This window comes from Leucopleurus acutus (assembly GCF_964270905.1).
Source record: "Leucopleurus acutus genome assembly, chromosome: 11".
NCBI classification, from domain to species: domain Eukaryota; kingdom Metazoa; phylum Chordata; class Mammalia; order Artiodactyla; family Delphinidae; genus Leucopleurus; species Leucopleurus acutus.
This window is the reverse complement of record NC_139152.1, coordinates 32,405,055-32,425,612: the sequence shown is the minus strand read 5'-3', so window position 1 is coordinate 32,425,612 and position 20,558 is coordinate 32,405,055. Positions and strand designations below refer to the sequence as shown.

General features: G+C 37.1%; 1 protein-coding gene across 1 annotated transcript in view; it reads right to left on the bottom strand.

Annotated features, from left to right (window-relative positions):
* LRRK2 (leucine rich repeat kinase 2) overlaps positions 1 to 20,558 on the bottom strand; it is a gene marked incomplete at both ends in the record, with an annotated part of 152,938 nt that overhangs the window by 24,288 nt on the left and 108,092 nt on the right. The window contains 7 exons of the mRNA XM_082849938.1: positions 5,972 to 6,132; positions 11,347 to 11,537; positions 14,573 to 14,673; positions 17,832 to 17,978; positions 18,637 to 18,828; positions 18,987 to 19,133; positions 20,191 to 20,345. Of these exons, the coding sequence (XP_082706064.1) occupies positions 5,972 to 6,132; positions 11,347 to 11,537; positions 14,573 to 14,673; positions 17,832 to 17,978; positions 18,637 to 18,828; positions 18,987 to 19,133; positions 20,191 to 20,345 (1,094 nt within the window). The remainder of the gene's footprint in view (positions 1 to 5,971; positions 6,133 to 11,346; positions 11,538 to 14,572; positions 14,674 to 17,831; positions 17,979 to 18,636; positions 18,829 to 18,986; positions 19,134 to 20,190; positions 20,346 to 20,558) is intronic.

Sequence of the window (20,558 nt, the reverse complement as noted above, 5' to 3'; positions counted from 1 at the left end):
GCCCATGTTATAACTGATTTATAGAGGCAATGACACTATTTATATGATGAAGAGATGGGAATCACCTGGGGATCATTTAAATAACCTCAATGTCTGGGCTCCACCCAAACTATTTAAATCAGAATCCTGGGCATGGGGTCCTGCTACCCGTACATTTGAAAGTCCTCCAGTAGCTTCAAACATGTGGCCACATTGAGAGCCCCTGCTCCACACCTACTAAAATACAACTGTAAAGGACACAACCCTAGGGGATTTATCCCTTAAGCCCTACATGTTATCTAATATACAGCCAGAATTGAAAAACATAACCAAAGAATCCTCCATCCTCCATCTGTCACTTAGACCGCATGGAACTTCTTGCAGTTATCGGAATGAGACAAGTCATTTTCTACCTTAGCAAGTTTTACCTGAAATGTCTCCTCCCACTTACTTATTTATTTACTCAAATCTCAAACTTCTCCTTTAAGATGTCATTCCAGAGTCACCTCCTCTATGAAGGAAGTCCTGACGACCCATAGCTCAGTTAACCACTTGCGCCTTGCACTATCACTGTACCTTGAACTAGATCTCCTGCTGAAACTAATACAATGCTTTATGATTATTGTTTACAGCCCTGTTTCTCCTGGCAAAACGTGTGCTTCTGGAGATGAAAATTTACATTTATTAATGCCCATTCTCCAAGTTCACCACTAAAACAGCTAACACACTTGGCGCAACTGCAACATGCCAGCTCTTCTCTATGTTACTTACATGGGTTACCTCATTTTACCCTTAAACAACTCTTTGAGGTAGGCATTATTTTTCTCGTCACAATTTACAGAAATGAAAAGTGAACCCCAGAAAGTGAATCTTGAGCACCACACAGCTATTAAGTAGTGACACCAGTTTGATATTTGGTAAACATTCAATAAATTATTGCCAGATGCATGAATAAATGAATAAAAAATAAGAATACCTTTCCCTTAGAGAATTATTACAAGTCACAATGTTAAAATAATTGGGAAAATATGATGCATTTGTCTAAAAACTATATTTAGAGATACTTTTCCAGAGAAGTCTGCATTTAAAATATCCATAGATCAAAAACATGAGAAATTTATAAATTAGGTCTGACTATATATCACAAAGTACACAGAAACATATACTTTCTTTTTTACTTTCCAAAAAGTCTGAGTAGAGCATGTTTCATAATTTCTATCAGATGATAGGTATAACCAGAAAATAACATTTTTGTTTACCCAAAGACTGTTGTATTTCTGTGGATGTTGGCGGGGTGAAAGCCATCAGTCAGCATCCATCTCAGTCAACAGTGTAACTGTCATAAGACCCAGAATTAACCGTTGCTACTAACAGGATATAATACATACATACCCATTTGACTGAGTTAAAGTTGAATCTCTCCAAATTATTTGAAGTTGAAAGTTTCCATCCCATATTTACCTTTGAAAATGTAGACAGACACACTGCTGTGGTACTTGCCAATAACCGAATTGTTTCTACCTTTGCGCTCCAGCTATGATGGTACCTGGCCAGGGGCTGTGTTCTCAGGAAGGTTGGGTTTGTGTCTTATGTGACCCTATAGACATTTTTAATGGTCCCTAAGCTTTATTTAGTTTCCTTATCTGTAAACCAGGAATAATAATAGGACTCATGTCAGAGGGTCATGAGGGTTAACTGAGATAATCAACCTACGCAAAGGGCTAAGCATGAGACAAGCACTCTGTTCGTGCCACAAAAGGTTTGCTCCCATTACCATATTCCCTGAGACAACAGCAATGAACCCACACTCACATGCACACACGGTGTTAATGCACCACAGTAAGAGTTAGTATAAAACTTCACAAAAGTTTAACAATAACAAACACATGGTGTTTTGTTTCTCTAAAATTTCCAAGTTAAACCTTATATTTTGTTTCTCATAAAGTTTCTAAGTATAACATTAACAGGAAGATCCATTAAAAAGGAAAAGACAAGGAGAGAACTAAAATCATATGAGAGGGAATGATTTTCTTCTCAAACATAATTGCTCTGGGGAAGGAAAAGTTTGGTGATGGTGGCAGCAGTGGTGACAATTACTGTTATTTAAAATTTTTATTTTGAGTTTAGGGCTGAGGTGATTAGAAGTGCTCTAACAATAATAAATACAGTAGAGATAAAGAGAAGGTCCAAGATATAGCAAGGAAAAATGCTTACCATGTATTAAGCAGCCTGGGGGAAAAGCGGGCAGAACAGAAAGAATCGGGCTCTGGGTTTCCCTGTCATGATCTTTCTCCATACTTGTGTTACTGCACATTGATACAGCAGATTAAAAGGGGTCAGGAACAAGTATCTGGCTTGGTATGAAAAATCAGTTGGATATTGAACTATAGACAGGTGTTGACCCAAACCAGGAAGACACATTAAAATGAAGGGCCATGAGTTTGAACAGAGTTGAAATGAGCTGACTGCTGGCTTGCCCAGCCCACTGAGGGAGCACAATCTACAAGGATCAGAGAGGTCCACTGCCAAGTAGGGGGTTGAGGCTTCAACAGCAGGATTTCCTCTCCACGAACACAGTGACGTGGCTGGGGGGAGGGGGAACGAATTGCAGGCCCCAGATGAGTGGCCTGGCCCACCTTCATGAGACATGACAGTAATGAGCAGATCTTCCAAGAGAAGAATGCCGTCATGTGCCCATTTCTAGGTGGGTTTACGAGGCCTGTGGAATCCCATCTTCTAAGACTATTCTTCCAAACCTGTACGTGACAATATTTGTGGTTTCTGGCCCTGTAATTTTGCTTTGTTTATTTGGATTTTTAATAACTAAGGTTAAGTAAACCTCTTTAAGTGTATGTCATAGTTGTATGTGATCCAGGAGAGCGACTACAGGCATACCTTGGAGATATGGCAGGTTTGGTGCCAGATCACCTCAATAAAGCAAGTATCGCAATAAAGTGAGTCATACAAATTTTTTGGTTTCCCAGTGCATATAAAAGTTATGTTTACAATACTGAAGTCTATTAATGTGCAACAGCACTATGTCTAAAAATAATGCACAATCCTTTATTTAAAAATACTTTATTGTTAAAAACTGCTAACGATCATCTGAGCTGTTAGCAAGTCACAATCTTTTTGCAATAGTAATGTCACTGATCACAGATCCCCATAACAAACATAATAATAATGAAGAAGTTTGAAATATTGTGAGAATAATCAAAATGTGACACAGAGACCCAAAGTTAGCAAAGGCTGTTGAAGAAAACAGCTCTGACAGACTGGCTTGATGCACGGTTGTCACAAACCTGCAATTTGTAAGAAACACAACATCTGCGAAGCATAATAAAGCAAAGTACAATAAAATAAGGTATGCCTGTATAGGACTTAAAGCCAAATAGCTCTGGATTCAAATGTCATTTAGACTGAGCTTTATCTTGGCCACTTACTGCATGACTTTGTGCAAGTTACACAATCTCACTGAGCCTCAGCTTCCTCATTTTATAGATGAGAAGATAAAAGCTAACTTTCAGCCCTGGCATGAGGATAGGATACCATGTGTCTAATGTATCTGGCCCTGAGCCTGGGACACAGCAGTTGCTGAAGAGATAATTATTTTATTATTATTGAACAACCCAGAGACACTTGAGCCAGAAAATATACTTTGAAATGTTTTATGAGAATGCACACTCTACTTCCAACAGATAGCCATGTAAAATGAAAGAGATGATATGTATTTGGAGCAAAAATAAAACCAGGCATTGGAAGCTGGGGCCATTTGCTTATCTAAGGACAAAAATGGGGAAAGGGGAAGAGGGTAGGGGACAATTTTGCCTAGTCAGATATCCTCTAAAGTACTTTCTTCTGTCTTAAGAATGTGTTTTAACTGAGCTTCAATCATCAAGATGATGTAAAGCCACCTGTAATTGTATTTACAAATAACTAACCATGTAAGATTTCTCCAGAGCTAGAGCTGCCCCCCACTAAACAGATATCAACCCTTCAATTTTCTATTCCCACGCAAACTGAAATCTGAAAGACAAGATGTCTGTACAGATTACTTGCCCTATGACTGTTTCTTACTAATCGGAAGCTGAGATTCTGCTGAATCTATTATTAGAAGAGGAAAGAGAGCTGAGAAAGGGAGGGAGAACTCCACGTGGAAAGAACATGTCTGAGTATAAGATCATGAAAACCCAAGAACAAAGGAAATAGAATTTTCACTGGTAGAAAGTCAGTTTATAGTTAAAGTAATAGGAGTATTACAGCAGGCATGACAAAAAAAGAGTTGGGCATGACACTTAAAAGCAATATTAAAATCTAAGGTAAGAAAATGATGCCTGTGATTTCTGGAGACCATAAATATAACAGTACGCAAAATGGGTATGTCTCATTTTACATAGTAACATGACTCTACAGTACTTTTAAGTATTGAAGCATTAACAACCTATAAATTATGAAGAAAGAAAAACAAAGTTCAATGTTTGAAGGTTTAAATTACTGTACCAGTCAGAACCCTCCTACACTATTGGTGGGGATGTAAATTGGTACAGCCACTATGGAGAACAGTATGGAGGTTCCTTAAAAAACTAAAAATAGAACTACCATATGACCCAGAAGTCTCACTACTGGGCATATACCCTGAGAAAACCATAATCTGAAAAGATACATGCACCCCAATGTTCACTGCAGCACTGTTTACAATAGCCAAGACATGGAATCAACCTAAATGTCCATCGACAGAGGAATGGATAAAGAAGATGTGGTACGTATATACAATGGACAATTACTCAGCCATAAAAAATGAAATAATGCCATTTGCAGCAACACGGTGGACCTAGAGATTATCATACTAAGTGAAGTAAGTCAGACAGAGAAAGACAAATCTCAGATGATATCACTCATATGTGGAATCTAATTTTTTAAAAATGATACAAATGAACTTATTTACAAAACAGAAACAAACTTAGAGATATCAAAAACAAACTTATGGTTACCAAAGGCGAAAGTGGTGGGGAGGGATAAATCAGGAACTTGGAATGAACATACACACACTACTATATATAAGAAAGGTAACCAACAAGGACCTACTGTATAGCAGAGGGAACTCTACTCAATATTCTGTGATAAACTCTGTGAGAAAACAATCTAAAAAAGAATGAATATATGTATATGTAAAACTGAATCACTTGGTTGTACACCTGAAACACAACACTGTAAATCAACTATACTCCAATAAAATTAAATTAAAAAATTTTTTTAATTAAAAAAATTTTTTAAAAAAGAATAAGAAAGTATGCTTGTATCAAGAACAGTGCAACTAAGAACTCCAGTCCCAAAGTCCCTACCTGAAACTCTTGGAGCTAGAAGTATTTAGGAATTTATACTTTTTCATATTTAAGAAAGTAATAATGCATATAACAAATTACATAAAATTCAGTGGGATCAGAGCCAACACCCTGTATTCAAACAAACATGTTTATATTTCTGCTGTGAAACATACACACATTCACAGTGAATATGAGAAATAAAGATCCTAACAAGGATCAATTCAATCGGGTCAGATTTTGCCACCGAATCAGTTATAAAAAAAAAAACTTTGGATTTTCAAAGTTATTTGGGTTTCAGAGTTACAAAAAAGGGTTTGCGAACCTGAATTTGGTTTGCCTCACTAAAACTTTGAGGTTCCTTTTCACCACCTCTGGAGTATTTAAACATTTTTAAGTCCAACTTTTAAAAATATAACTTGACATAAAACATACTCTATTTAATTTGTTTTTTACCCTGGAAAATTACATCAGTTGATTTTTTTGCCCTACAGGATATAATATTCAAAATCACAAATGTACTGGTCACAATTATTCACATTCTGGTCACAACAAATATCTGTTCACAGTGTGATAGGCTACAGTGTTCTCTTGATTCTCCTGAACTCACAACTGAAGTCAGTGGTTATCCATTCTGAAGAGGGAATTATCACACAAACCTTGTCACCCACCTGGTGTGCCCTCTGACGTTTTTATCCCCATTCTACAGCAGTACTGAGCAATCCCATAGTCCGCAATCTTGGCAATGATGGCGGCATTGGGATACAGGGTGAAAAGCAACACGTTGTGGGGCTTCAAGTCACGGTATATAATCATGGCTGAGTGGAGGTATCTGCCGTGAAATGCACAGGAAACCTTATTAAAATGTGATTATACCATAATAAATTTTGTCATTATTTTTAAAAATATATGTTTATTACTCAAAGCATCAAAAATTCTGTGCTAAGTTTCACCTTCAAAGTTAAGAGATATTGCAGAAGGAAATCAAAACCTACAAGTCCAATATTACAGAGCAAGCTTATGCTTTTAAAACAAACAAACAAAAAGACATGTCAATCCTGATAAGTGATTTAAACTTTAAGGCACAACCACTTTAAGCAAAGTACCAATTTTTGAAGACTTACCTTTTGTATACTTTAAAAACAACTTAAAAGGAATTCTGAATTCCCTCAATACCATGTGACTATTTTAATTAGTTTAAAATGTAAATATGTTAAATAAGAATTGATAGTATTTTGTTATAACTCCCATTTATTTAAGTTTTAATTTTCTTAAAACCACAGAGACGTTTTTCTTAGCTTTTAAAATTCTCTCTACTCCATCTCTCCTTTGATATTTATTTTTTTCTGACTAAACTATTTCCTAATTTTTTGGAAAATATTTTCTACTTTTTAAATAGTAATAAATCAAAATAAAAGACTTTTCTAGCTATCAATACTGTACCGTTTGAAGATGTAATTTACTTTAAAACCCAATTCTGTTATAAATTATCAAAGAACATTTTAGACCAAGAGTTGGAATGAGTAAAACATTGTCTTGGGAAAGGTGATATGGGGGATTTTAAAGTCTTTCCTTTTAGAAACAGATCCATTCAACCATCAGCAACTAGAGCTGGACACTCACTGTAGGTGAAGAATAAAAACTAGTTAATATAAAAAATAAGAAGTTTTCATCTCAACCAGGTCTTGTCCATTCTGGAAACATGGCCGAAGAGCCATTACTTTGCCCCAACTACTAAAGTAACTCTATTACCTTTCCTTACACACTCGTAAAATTCAGATTTCCCCCACTCTGTTTACCCTGCCCTGTGACATTAAATTTGCCATAGCTCTGCACATGATCTCACAACTACATTATGCCCTACCTTGAGAAAAGAATTTTTCATAGAACTTAATAGAGGTAAATTTAAATCCATTGTTTGTGGCTTTTGGTTTAGGTTCACATTATATCAATAAATATTTACTCCATTACCTAATACCAATCACTGCTAGGAGCATTAGGAGCAGAGTGGCAGCAATACCCTGAACTTTCCACTGATTGATGGGAGTGTATGTATCATTTAACGGCATCAACTAATGCAGGAGAAGATTCTTTCTCTTCCAGGATGTAGTTAAGACATTTGACATTAGGCTTATTCCTTTCAGTAAACATATTTTTGGTTGAAAAGTAAGATAGATGTACTAATGAAGTTGACCTTAATAATAAGTTATGGGCTTAAAAGAAAAATTTACTAAGGGCTTACTGAAAAGCCATTAGCTACTTTGCCCTGCTGAAGAGAAAAGCTGGGAGATTAAGAACAAAAAAGTTAAAGCCAAGTCATACATAATTGAATGGTATCCAAATCCTTCATAATGCGTGCCTCTTTCAGAATATTTATAGAATACAGACTCTCTCGGAATACTTTCCAAAGGTTAAAAAAAATTAGTTAAACTTAATTTGAAATTATGTCAGTGGGAGAGAAAGATTATCTGGATTAGTTAAAATGTTCAGTTATAGAATTTAATCTTAAAATTGCAGTTTTAATAGCTTTTAATAGAATAGCAGAATAGCTTTCAAAATATTAACAAGTACAGATCTTGTCTTACTAAGAATAATTCAGCCATAATTTATGTATTACATGACAGCGAGCATTGTCAAATATTTTATTAAAACAAACTGGTCTAAACTCAACTAGTCATTTTTAAATTGTGATTATCATCAATGTTGCTAAGAAACTCGTATAACTTAAAGTAAACTTTATCTCATCCTAAAGAGAATTACTCTAAAAATAGAATGCCTTCATTCATTTAACAAATATATATTGGGCATCTATGAGGGACAGTCACTGGGGATATAACGTCATCTTTGTCTCCCTGCTCTTGAGGGGCCACAATCTAGGAGAGACAGGTGCTCAAATAAGGTTGCAGAAATGATGAGTACCAAATGCTAGGGAAGCCAGAGGAAGAAAAGCACAAAGGTACAGATAGCAAAGCAGACTCTCCCACTAGACTATAAGTTTTAAAACTTGATAAGAGCAATATAATCCCTATCTTTCCTTCTTCAGCAGCCAGCACAAAGTCCTGCATGGAGACTCAAGAAACATGTGTTAGCCAAACCAACTCTTCATGATGCAGTCAGACATCATTGTGGAGATGGTATGTGAGCAAATTCTAGAGGAAAATGAGTTCTCTAGGCAGACAATTTTTTGAAAAGACAGGAATGACAAATGCAAAGACAGACATGGATGTCAGTGAGAAGTCAAGCCCTTCAGCATGGTTAGAACGAGGGCAGTGGAATGGGAGGAGGCTGGAGAGGCAGACTAGAGGATACATAAAGAGTTTTGACGCTATGGCCAAGGAGTTTAGATGTATTCTGCAGATAACTTGGAATGCCAGGGAATTTCAAGGATAATTAGATTTTTATTTTAGAAGAATATAATATCAGAAATGTTCTGATAGTTCACCAGAGGTACCGGACCAAGTCAGCAGTAGTGGCATAAAAATAAATTAATCAATTAAAAAGATGATGTAAAACAGTCAAGGACCTGGCGGACAAATGAGTACTTACTTTTGTGGGAGAGGGGGTTGCTCTGGATGTGACTACGAAGACCTTTGTTGGCAAATGGGAGATACAAGATAAAGAACAGATTCATGGTGGAAGGAAAAAGAGAAAGCAAATTCAATTTTGAACATACTGAAACACAGAAGCTTATGGGAAATATAGGTGACCATATCTTCAAAGGTAGTTGAGAAGTATAATAAAGAACTCAAAGCATCAGACAGTTAGAGGTGTAAACTAATAGCTGAAGGCAAGACTGCAAAAGAGAAAATATGTAACATGAAGAAAGTTCCTGTATGTCACTCTAAACAGCGCCATCATTTAAGGGACCGCAGAGGCATGTGACTTTATTGTCTCTTTCTACCTCCATAGTTATAGCTCTGTGCTAAAATATATTTGGGAAGACAAACCCTAATGCTGAGATTTTTAAATACTTAGTGCTAGGAGAAGATCGATTGCTACTGAAATCTACTAGCCTCTTGTAGCACAAGACCCAGAAAGCTCCCTTGGCATTATGCTGAGAACAAATCAGGCAAATGATAGGAAAATATGATGAGATTTCACTTACTTTAACAGAAACTGCTGGATTTGTTATTTTAAGTAAGGTCTTCAAGTTATTTAAGAGATGAGGTCTTTCAAACAGTGATGAATTTTTTAAAAAATCAATTATTCATTTTATAAATAAGCACTTTGGGAATTATGTGGAAGATTTAGGGAAAAACCAGGACCTGGAGTCGGTTTAATCAAGGAAAATGACCAATACAGCTTTTGAAATACATAAGACATAGTTGCCCTTTATCTAGATTAATTTAGTACAAAGTTCCCTCTGGTGTTCAAAAGTGGATGTAGCAATCCAGATCCAAATCTTTGCATTCCTGTTTCATATAATAATCTGTGTTTTTCAATAGCTTCCGGACTCTTTCAGGAAAGGAAATCTACTCATTTTATTCTCCTATTATATCCCCTATATAGTATTAATAGTTATATCGTATATATCAATAGTTTAGTTTTATTTGTTTGTGATCAGTGTTTGTTCTCCTTACCATCCATTCCATTTACATTTCTGGATACTGCTCAAAAGGAATAGACACTATTTAAGAAGGAAAGGAAGAGAAGGAAATTTGCATCCACTTTGTGGCTACCATGCACCAGGCACTGTCTTCCTTCCTTCCTCCCTCTCTCCCCAGTGGCAACATGTGTAATGAGAACGCACCGTTCTAGGTGCTGAGGTACAACGGTGAACAAGAGGAAAAATCCTTGCTATCGTGGCACTTAGATTCTGGTGGCAAAGACAGACAATAAACAAACTTTTAAAATAAAAACATAAAGAATACCCGGCAGTGATAAGTGCTACAGGTGCCAAAGAGACACAAGGTAGTCAGGGACACCCTCCCTGAGGAGAAACCTGAATGAAATGAGAAGTGAGCCAAGAGGATATCTGGAGGTTCGACATTCTGGCCAAGAGAATAGCTGGTATAAAGTCTCTGGCATATTCCAGAAGCCTCGGGGAGGCGAGTGGCTGAGCACAGTGATCAGAGTGAGGTGGGAGAGGGTTGATAACAGGAGAAAGATGTGATCCAACTTCCATGTTAGAATGATCACTCTGGCTACTGTGTGAAAAGCAGGTTATCTGGGGGGCAAAGGTGAAAGCAGGGAGACAAGCTGGGCGAGAAGAGATGACAGCAGCTTAGACACTGCTGGGAGGGAGAGAAGTTAGGAGAAGGAGCTGCATTGAGATATGTTTGCTAAAGACATTTGCTGAAGGATGAGCTGTGGGATGTGAGAGAAAGGAAGGACTAAAGGATGATTCCAAGGTGACACAACTGGGTGACCGGAGATGGAGAGCAGTGGAAAAGGGGGAAATCAAGAGTTTGACTTGGGATGTCTTCAATTATTACAGAAGAACTCGAAACACTATTCACTAAGTATTAGGCACAGTTTAGAGACTACAAGAAAGAGAGAATCAGAGATATAAAATCAAAGCAAGTGTGTGGACAGTCCCTCTGTCTCCAAAGGCCATGGCCTTTCCACCCTCCAAGGCTCTGTCCGGATGCCATCTGGCTGCGGGACTGGGTGCACCTCTGAGACACACTATGGTCTTACAGGACAACCCAACTCAAATCACTCCAGTCCCCTTCAGAAATATGGCCTCATCTTTCCTCATTAGAATTACCCATGATAACTGACACTTTCCTTGATACTTTGAAGCCTTACCTATATTTTTTTAGGGAAGGTAGGTCAATACAGGGTTAAGATCATGGGCTCTGGAGAAGGCCTCCTGGGTTCCAACTGTAATTCTGCTAGCTATGAGATCTGCACGCTCTTCCTACTCTTATTTTATGAAATTATAAAATCTGATCAGGGAAATGGTAGTTTTACACCCAAATAGTTTGTGAAATATTACCAGGACACATTGTTACAGGGAAGCGCTCTTCTCAAAGTCTGAGAGTAATTTGGGGCTCACACTCATCATGCCCTGAATAGAAAACAGCATGACCTAATCTATTACCTCAGACCATCAGCCACATGTAGTGCAATCCTGTGCTGCAGCGTTCTGGTGAGACTGGCTTTGTCTTGTTGAAGCAGGCGATCCAGGGAACCCTTGGAGGCTAACTCCATCACCAACATTCGAGGACGAACCCCAGCTGCCAGCAAAGATATTAAGCTGGGATGGTGGAGGTGGCAAAGCACCACCAGCTCCTGCAAAGTCAAGAAGCATTTCAGAGTCATAGACAATCAGCTTTTACCCAAGTGTCTCCTTCCTTAAGCCCATCAACACTTGGAGCACTTTTCCCTGAGTGACTGGATTATAGCAAACTTTCCATTTCTTCTTTGAGCTTTTTTACATTTTCCACATTTTCAGAATTAAACCACTGGTTTTGCAACCATATTCTGAATTAAAATTTTAAGTTCTCTTTTTCCGTTTGCTCTGCTTTACTGGAACATTTAATGCTAGGACAGGACACTGTCCTATTGTGGCACACTAATAGGTCATGTCAGTCTTGCCTACTGAATCCTCCTTAGCCACAGAATCCTTCTCAGCCCAACATCCTGAGCAGCCACTACTAATCAACTGCACTTTGAGGCATGTGAGGTACAACCTGCCTATTATCTCTGGTTTAATGACTAGAGAGTTTTCTGGAGAGAAATGTCTAAGTCTAAAGAAATGTATGGCATTGCCCCTGCCTGAAACTCTCTAATGACTTCCTGTTACTTTTATTGGGTTGGCCAAAAAGTTCGTCTGGGTTTTTCCACAAGGTGTTACAGAAAAACCCAAACAAACGTTTTGGCCAACCCAATAGATTAAGATCCCATGAACTTAAACAGCCATTGTGGCCTGACCCGATCTGCCTTAGCCCATCTTTCAAACCTCATCTCCTTTCTCTCTCTTCCTTATTCACCACCCTTCTGCCACACTGGTGTTCATTAAATCCCCAGCACTGCACACACCCAGCTCCTGCCTTCCAGCCACAGAGTCTTTGCCCTTGCTGATCCCTCTGCCTAGAAATCCCTTCACCCTTCACACAGCTAAAGTCTTCTTGCCATTCAGATCTTAGCTCAAAACTCTTACTTCCTCAGAGTGACCTGCCTTGGACCACCCTTACTAAAGAAAGCAATCACCAGGTGCAACACCTCTCTCTAATCCAAGAAGTTAGCTGGAACAGAGAGGTCTCCAATCTGATTCCTAGGCCACATCTGGTGAGACTTTACAACCTGTTTCATGATACTGTTGTTTTGAATTCCATACATGTTATTCTGTGTATTTCACTCTACTCTGAAACTGTATTTAGTTGAAATTTATAGCTTATGTGGTATTAAACTGATTCATGTTTTTTTGTTTTTGTTTTTTATGATTTTGCGGCACGCGGGCCTCTCACTGCTGTGGCCCCTCCCGTCGCGGAGCACAGGCTCCGGACCCGCAGGCCCAGAGGCCATGGCTCACGGGCCCAGCCACTCCGCGGCACGTGGGATCCTCCCGGGCCGGGGCACGAACCCGCGTCCCCCGAATCGGCAGGCGGACTCCCAACCACTGAGCCACCAGGGAAGCCCTGATTCATGTTTTAAATTATGATTTCTGCAGAAGCTCTGCTTCTTAACAACCAGCTTCAAAGATGAGTATCAGTGCCAACTGCATTTATCAGGAGACTGATGTGTGAAGAATTCTGCAAGCTGAAGAATAAAGGCTCAACACCCTGAGAGAGGATTTTTCAAGAACACGGACTTCAGACTGCAATCATACTTCCTTAGTAGATAAAAATCTTTTTTTCTTCTATGTCTGATTAGCTCAGTTGGCTAAAACTGATGAGAACAAGTCAAGTTAGCTTTGTTTTCTTTCATAAGCACAGACTGGAGCCTAATCCAAATTTCCTATCCTAGAAAAACAGCTCACTGATTGCAAAGAGAAAGGAACAAAAAGAGTGTAACAGATCAGCCCCGATTCATGACCACAGGTAGAATGACCCTTAAAATGCAGCACTGAATACAAGTGTTTTCCTTTCCTTTTCTTTTTTTCGAAAGAGGCATATTACACACACTCCATTGTTTCTATTTCTTCTACTATTTCCTTGGTTCACCTAGCTGCCCATACACTAATCAGTCCCATAAACCTTTCTAGTGTTCTGATTTCCAACAAGGTTCCCTGAGCACATTACATAAAATTTGAAACATATTGAAGACTAATGATCAAGACTGAAAAATTACAATTAATACAACAAACTGCCTACAGATAGAAAGAGATTGTGCTCAGATTTGGTTCACTGACTTACAAAATATTATATACAAAATATTTATTAGCTTATTCCTAGAGCTACAGTGTAATTTTTGGTACTAATAATCAAAATTACTCCAGGATATTTTACACAGACATGAAATTATTTTCATTATTCAGAGTAACTAATATATTGCAACTGTATTCTTTTTGTTTATATAAGTTATTTAGATTCAGATTCAGGCACAATTTTTCTTTAATAAATCAAGAAAAAAATAAGAAAGAATAGATTCAAAAATATGGTTGAGTTCTGGTGTAAGACTGCAGAATTCACATGGATTTTATCTCTCCTGTCACCCTGTCTCCCTCACTCATCCCTACTGTTAGGACTCAGAAAAAAGAAATAAATCCCCACCAGTATTCAAAACAAGAGAGGGTACTGGAGTGACCACTCTTGGTTATGCATTCAATCAACTTTCACTCTTCCTAACAGTACCCTGACTTTTGCTGAGGTATCCAACCCTCAGCCAAGCAGCCCATGAACTTTAAGGGGAACTGACCCCAATCTCAGCTTCAGGGAAAGGTGGGGATATTTTAAATAATACCCTGCTCATTATCACAGTGATTGGTTCAATAACACAGGCCTAAGCCAATCAGCAACAGTACTGCCCTGAACATTGGTGCCTGCAGAGAAAAGAACGTGTGACTTAACTGAGGCCAAGAGAAGTGTTTAAATGGACTACTGTTGTATGGATTTTGGTTCCTTTGAATTACAAAAATGCAAAAAAGGTACCCTCTTTTCTTCTGTGCTTGTAAAGCCTGGAACAAAAATTCTCAGAATACTGTCTTTGTTTTTCAACAGGAGTAAGCTATTTCACTCCATAAAGAAAGGACAAAAGTAGGATTTCATAACTAAACTCTAGTAAACTTTGAGGGAAAATACGGTAATTACAAATGCATGCAAAACAAGAGTTCCAGGAGATTAACAATGTATGATTTAATGTAATAATACTGTTGCATTTCTTACTTGTCTTAACAGTCTAAGTGATGTATGTTTATTAAAAATCTTCACAGCCACTTCTTCTCCTTCATAGGACGCTCGATAAACAGATCCAAAACTGCCGTCACCTTTTGAAAAGAAAGTACAAAGCACTTAGGTTAATCTGTGCAAGCAGGAAAACTCAATAAATTGTATCTTTTGTAATTACATCTGTTTCAAAGATAAATATGACCCACTAGTTTCACTGAATCAAGTCTCCTTTAATGTTTTTTCTTCCTTCTTCTACTCCATGAACTAAGATGGAGTTTCAGGGGGAAACAAAGGCTATAGTAACAGTTAAGTATTGGATTCAAAACAGGATTGGGCAAATAGAAGAAGGAAAAGAGAAGGAAAGCAAGTGGAGGGGGAAGGGAGACAAGAAGAGATGGAGACTTAAATAATAGACATATCCTGCTCTGATTCCCTTCAATCTGAACAAACACTGACAACAAAGAAAAAATTTAATGAGCAGAGAAAAGAAATACACTCTAGGGAAACATAAAATTTTCAGGTGGGAGTAGTAGAGATTTCTAATTTTTTAAAGCCCTTCCCTATTTCATAATCACTGCCATATTAAATTGGAGTATGGGCTGTCGTACCCTTCAGGTAACTAAGAGGAAAAATAAGGTTAAGGACTGCTATTGTGTACTTGTGACACAAAGGTGTGAAAAAATTGACACATAATACCAGTATCTTCTATTGTGGCTCTCTGGAAAAATAGTCCCTTAAAGAGGAAATGTACCCCCTCCCATAACTCTTCAGATAGACAAACAAAACCCCATATATGTGTATTTTAAAATATTCAGTTGACCCTTGCACAACACACAACATGGGTTAGGAATGCAGAAGCCCCGAGTGCAGTGGAAAATCTGCACACTGCTGTCTCTGCCTCAAAAACAAAGGAACTGAAAAATGTCTCACCCAAGGAAAGGAAGCTGAAAACAGTTTAGATACAATCAGGACTCAAACCCTAGTTCTTTTGATTTCACACACTATAGTCTCTAATTGAACACAAACTTTTCCCTACATTTAGTTAAAGATCTGTAAAATAAAAATACAGGTACTGTATTTATTGAAAAAAAAAATGCAGATAAGTGGACCCATACTGTTCTAATCTGTGTTGTTCAAGGGTCAACTGTATTTACAAAAACAAGTCTACTAATATTCACAAATCTATTAATATGTGTCATATTAGTCACTGCCTAATAGTAACTGCTATCTGGGAAGGAAGGGGTTAACTGAAGCCCTAAAATTCACTCCTGTCCCACAAAGAAAATGCGGAAGGGAGGGAGATGAATGACCTCCCCCAGATCATCCCAGCATAAAGATACCAGGGTGTTTCTGATTGTAAAATGTTTTTAGAAGGATTTATCTGATTTGTTCAGATCAGTGGCTCTCAGCTAGGGTGACGTTGCTCCCTATCCCCAGCCCCCACCTTTGACAGTGTTTGGAGACAGTTTTGATTGTCAAATCTGAGACGGGGTGAGGAGATACTACTGACATCTAGTGGGTAGCGGCCAAGGACGCTGTTAAACACCCTGCAATGCACAGGACACCCCTCATAACAAAGAATTATCAAGTCCCAAACAGCATCAGTGCAGAGGTTGAGAAACCCTGACCTAGATTGCTTTTTGTATAATAAATAAACATGGAATTTATGAGTTTATGGGAAATGGGGCTAGAGAAGGGGAGTACTCTTATAAACATTTTCCTATCTGCATAATTAAAGAATATAAAACACAGGTGCTTTTGAAGGTGGTCAAAAGGTACAAACTTCCAGTTATAAGGTAAATAATTACTAGGGATGTACTGTACAACATGATAACTGCAGTTAACACTGCTGTAGGTTATGTATGAAAGTGGTTAAGAGAGTAAATCCTGAGAGTTCTCATCACAAGAATAAAAATACTTCTTTCTTTTTCCTTCATTTTTTATATATATGCAATTATGGATGTCCACTAAAGCTACTGTGGTAATCGTTTCACCGTACATGTAAGTCAAGTCATTATGCTGTACACCTTGAACTTATACAGTGCTATATGTCAATTACACCTCAGTAAAACTGGTGGAAAAACACAGGTGCTTCAAAAGTGAACTTTTTGAACATTTCTACATAACACTGCTCAAAACATGTCCATTAATCTGAAACACAACTTAGTGCACTAAAAGGGTATATTTGGGGGAGCTGTATCTGATGGCTTGAGACTCTTTCAGAGAAAGAAAATAGTATGTCTGGTACTTGTCTGTATCTTTCAAATCACAAGTCAAGTTTGGTGTTGGTTAAGATCTAAGATTCAGTGTTAACAATTCAGCATTTTGCATTAGCCTACTATTACTAATATATTCACTCTCAGAGTGCAAAGGCATTTAACATCATTCAAAATTTCCCAATCAATGTAAAGAATAAAGGTACAAAGGAGTTTATTTACCCCTACGTGTCATATCCCAAATTTTGGACATTGTTTGTTAATAATATTAATATCCTGACACATCGTCTAGTCATTCTCTCTGTGGAAATTTAATTAAAATAAAATGTATACACACATAACAACAACAAATACTCCACAAAGTAAAGTCAGAATTGTCCTCAAATACTTTACATTAAATCAACTCAATACTCTCCATAGCTCCCAAGTATTCTCAGCAATGTTTAGAACTTGAATACATTACCAATTTAATGCTTCTGAATTTTTAATCTCAAATTGGCTTTTTATGAATATTTTAATGAAAATTTATGATTGTCATACTTAGCAACAAAATTGCTACAATGACTACTTAGAGGTGTTCTTCCTTTACTTATTCTTTTTGTGACTGAAAAATGGCTGCAATACTCAACTGAAAACTTCCTAAATGCCTTCCCTATCACTGAAAATTAAAGCAAATGCAAGGACATATTTCATAAATATGTGTGCTTCCATGGTGGTCCCATCCTCAACTCAAACCCAGCCTACAAAAGTGTTGGGGTTTTTTTTTTGGCCGTGTCATGCCACATGCAGGATCTTAGCTCCCTGGCCAGGGAATCAAATCCGCGTCCCCTGCAGTGGAAGTACAGAAACTTAACCACTGGACCACCAGGGAAGTCCCAACATGATATTACTTTAAAATATATTATCCCAAAGGAAAAACATTACAAAAAATATATGAAGACACTAAAAACTATGACAATATAATTATATGTAAATATTTTCTAGATTATAAATAAAAGCTGCACTCTAATTTTTATTCTCAAATCAACAAAAATAGTTACCTAAAAGAAACTCTGGAGCTTGTTCAAATTCCAATTCATCATTATTCAACATAATATTTCTAGGCAGGTCAGCCAAAATCAAGTCAGGAGCAATCTGAGATATTGGAACGGTGAGCCTTGGTTGGTCTGGATTCACTAGGAGGTCTCCTGAGAAGTACATAAAACATTTTTTTTTAAAGGTAAACTATTAAGGTTGTACATAAGTTTGTCCTTTTGATTTACAGAAATAATCACATATTTTCTATGATTTCTAATCACTCTTTAAGGTTTTCTTACCAATCTTATTTTTCTCTAGAAACTCTGAGAAAGTTTTAAAAGTTGAATTAATACCTATCTACTAGGAATTTTAAATACTCATTCCTAGGTTCACTCACTAGAAAGTAGGATTCAGAACTGCCTTAGACTATTGACACATGACTAGGAAATTATATATTCTTTACTTTTACAACATTCTTGGAGCACTTAGCCTATGGTTATCGTTGCTAAGTTACTTCCATGTATCATCTATTTTAATCCTCATAACAATTCTATGAGGTAGTTTTGGTCAGTACTCTTATTTCACAGATGAGGTTATGTTGCTCAATAGCCAGTATTCAAACTCTCAAACCAACATTTTTTCTGAATCTAGAGTATAAGATCTTACTGGGTAATAAACATATTTTTCTGAACTGTCACTACAATTGAATGTAGTATCCTCTAACTCATCCCTTACGGATAAGAATAATTTTTACATTTATTTCAAACCTCACTTCACAAATATTGAAAGGATCACTTAAAAACATTTGTAAGTTGTATCAACACATACCTTCTTCTACTTTCTTCATCAAGTTGTCAAGTAAGATTTTCTGATGTTCTTCACCATCATTAAAACTATATAATGCCCACTTCTTCAACAGAGTTTCTCCTTCACCACAAATATCAATCTCCAATAACCCTGGAAACCACTCTTCCATGAGAGAGTCAATGTGGTCCACAACTTGGCCCAAAAGAATACAGCCTACATAATCCAAAGAAGACTTAATCAACACCCTAGCTGAACCTTATTCTGTCACAAAACTGGAAAGAACCTTATTCTGTCACAAAACTATAAAGTTTTTTTAAAAAGTTTAGATTTCTTTAGTGGTACAATTCAAAGTTTTTAATTAATTTCCTTACCTTTTCTACAAGAAGGAACTGTAATTTTTAAGAAACTCTCTGGGTGATTATCTAAGACTTCAGATCCTACCAAGCAATAAGCTTCAGGAGACCAATTCAAGTAGATGCCTTGTCGCCAATACATTCTGTTTGGGCGAAGTGCTCGTTCTGAAAGAAGTTTAAATGAACCCACATATAGCCATTAATTATTAGCGGCTCCATAAATTAAAGGGGAAAAATTCACTGCACACACCACAAATGACAGTAAGAGAGATATATTTGTTTTGAAGGAAAGTACTGGAATCGTTAATGATATGAGTCCCCATCCATATCTATTAAATATAATATTAAATATTTTATCCTCAATTTTGGAATGAAGTAAATAAAATGCCCAGTATACAACCTAAGATAGATTTCAGATTCATGGTGTTAAGTAGTTTAGTATGTGTAATAGATGAAGAAAGAGAATCATAAATAAGTTCCCATAACTTTTAAAAAGAGGTTGGTGGTCATGCTAAAACCAACACTTTGATGTGATGTAACTTTCTATATGTCGATTAACTGCAAGCAACATAGGTTTACTTCAGAATACAGTACCACCTCCATAAAGCTGATTTTTAAGCACATAAAAAATTATATTTTCCCTTTGGAGCACTAAGATCTCTCTTTCTTCCAGGAGGAAGAGCTAGCATTATAAACACCCATTTTTATTCTTTTTGTAAACCCCTCAGGGATTGTGCAGCAGAATAGAGCAATTATAGTCTCTACACAGAATGGTCTGAATGGTCAGGAACTGTTACACTGTTAAATAAAACTCCCTGACTGCAGTGGTGGCCATTCCTAGTTTTTCTTTGCGCGCACGTGTGTGTGTGTATGTTTGTGTGTATGTGTAGGTTGGGTGGGTGTGTTTAAACAAATGATGCTTACTAATTTCACCTTTTAAAATTGCTACTTCTAGTCTGCTTTGGCTTGCAAAGCGAGATAGTCATAGGCATTGTAAATGTGTCTAAAATAAGCACACATGGGCTTTGAGGAATTTTCTTCTTAACAAATTGCATGAATTTATTTGAGTGTATGTTTTTATATTGGCCACTCTGAGGTCTTTTGAGCTTATTTTCTGATTTTCAGCTGCCTTTCAAACAAGTAAACTCTGGGAAAATGACATTAATTTTAATATGCTTTCCTCCTAACTTCTCTAAATATTAATTCTTCATTAAATACATACCTCTTCCTGAAAGCATGTAAGGTGAAATTTCAAGTAATCGATTGATTAATCTCGACCAAAAGCCCATTGGAAAATAAGGCATTTCATACAGTCGAATGATAATTTCAGAGTTCTCACAATGGGGAAGCTCTATTACAGGTCTGTGGTCCGACAAACTAAAGATAAAAGGACACTGTCATTATACAGCTTCATAAAATACCCAATCATGTTGACCAAAGTGCTTTACTACTTGAAATCAATGAATTGAAGATAAATATTCTAAGCAATTGCACTTTTTATAATGTTCTTTTGCTACATGCTCTTCCTACTCAAAATGTAATGGTTATTTAATTAATTCAAATGCATGATCAGATGTAGATGCATGAAAT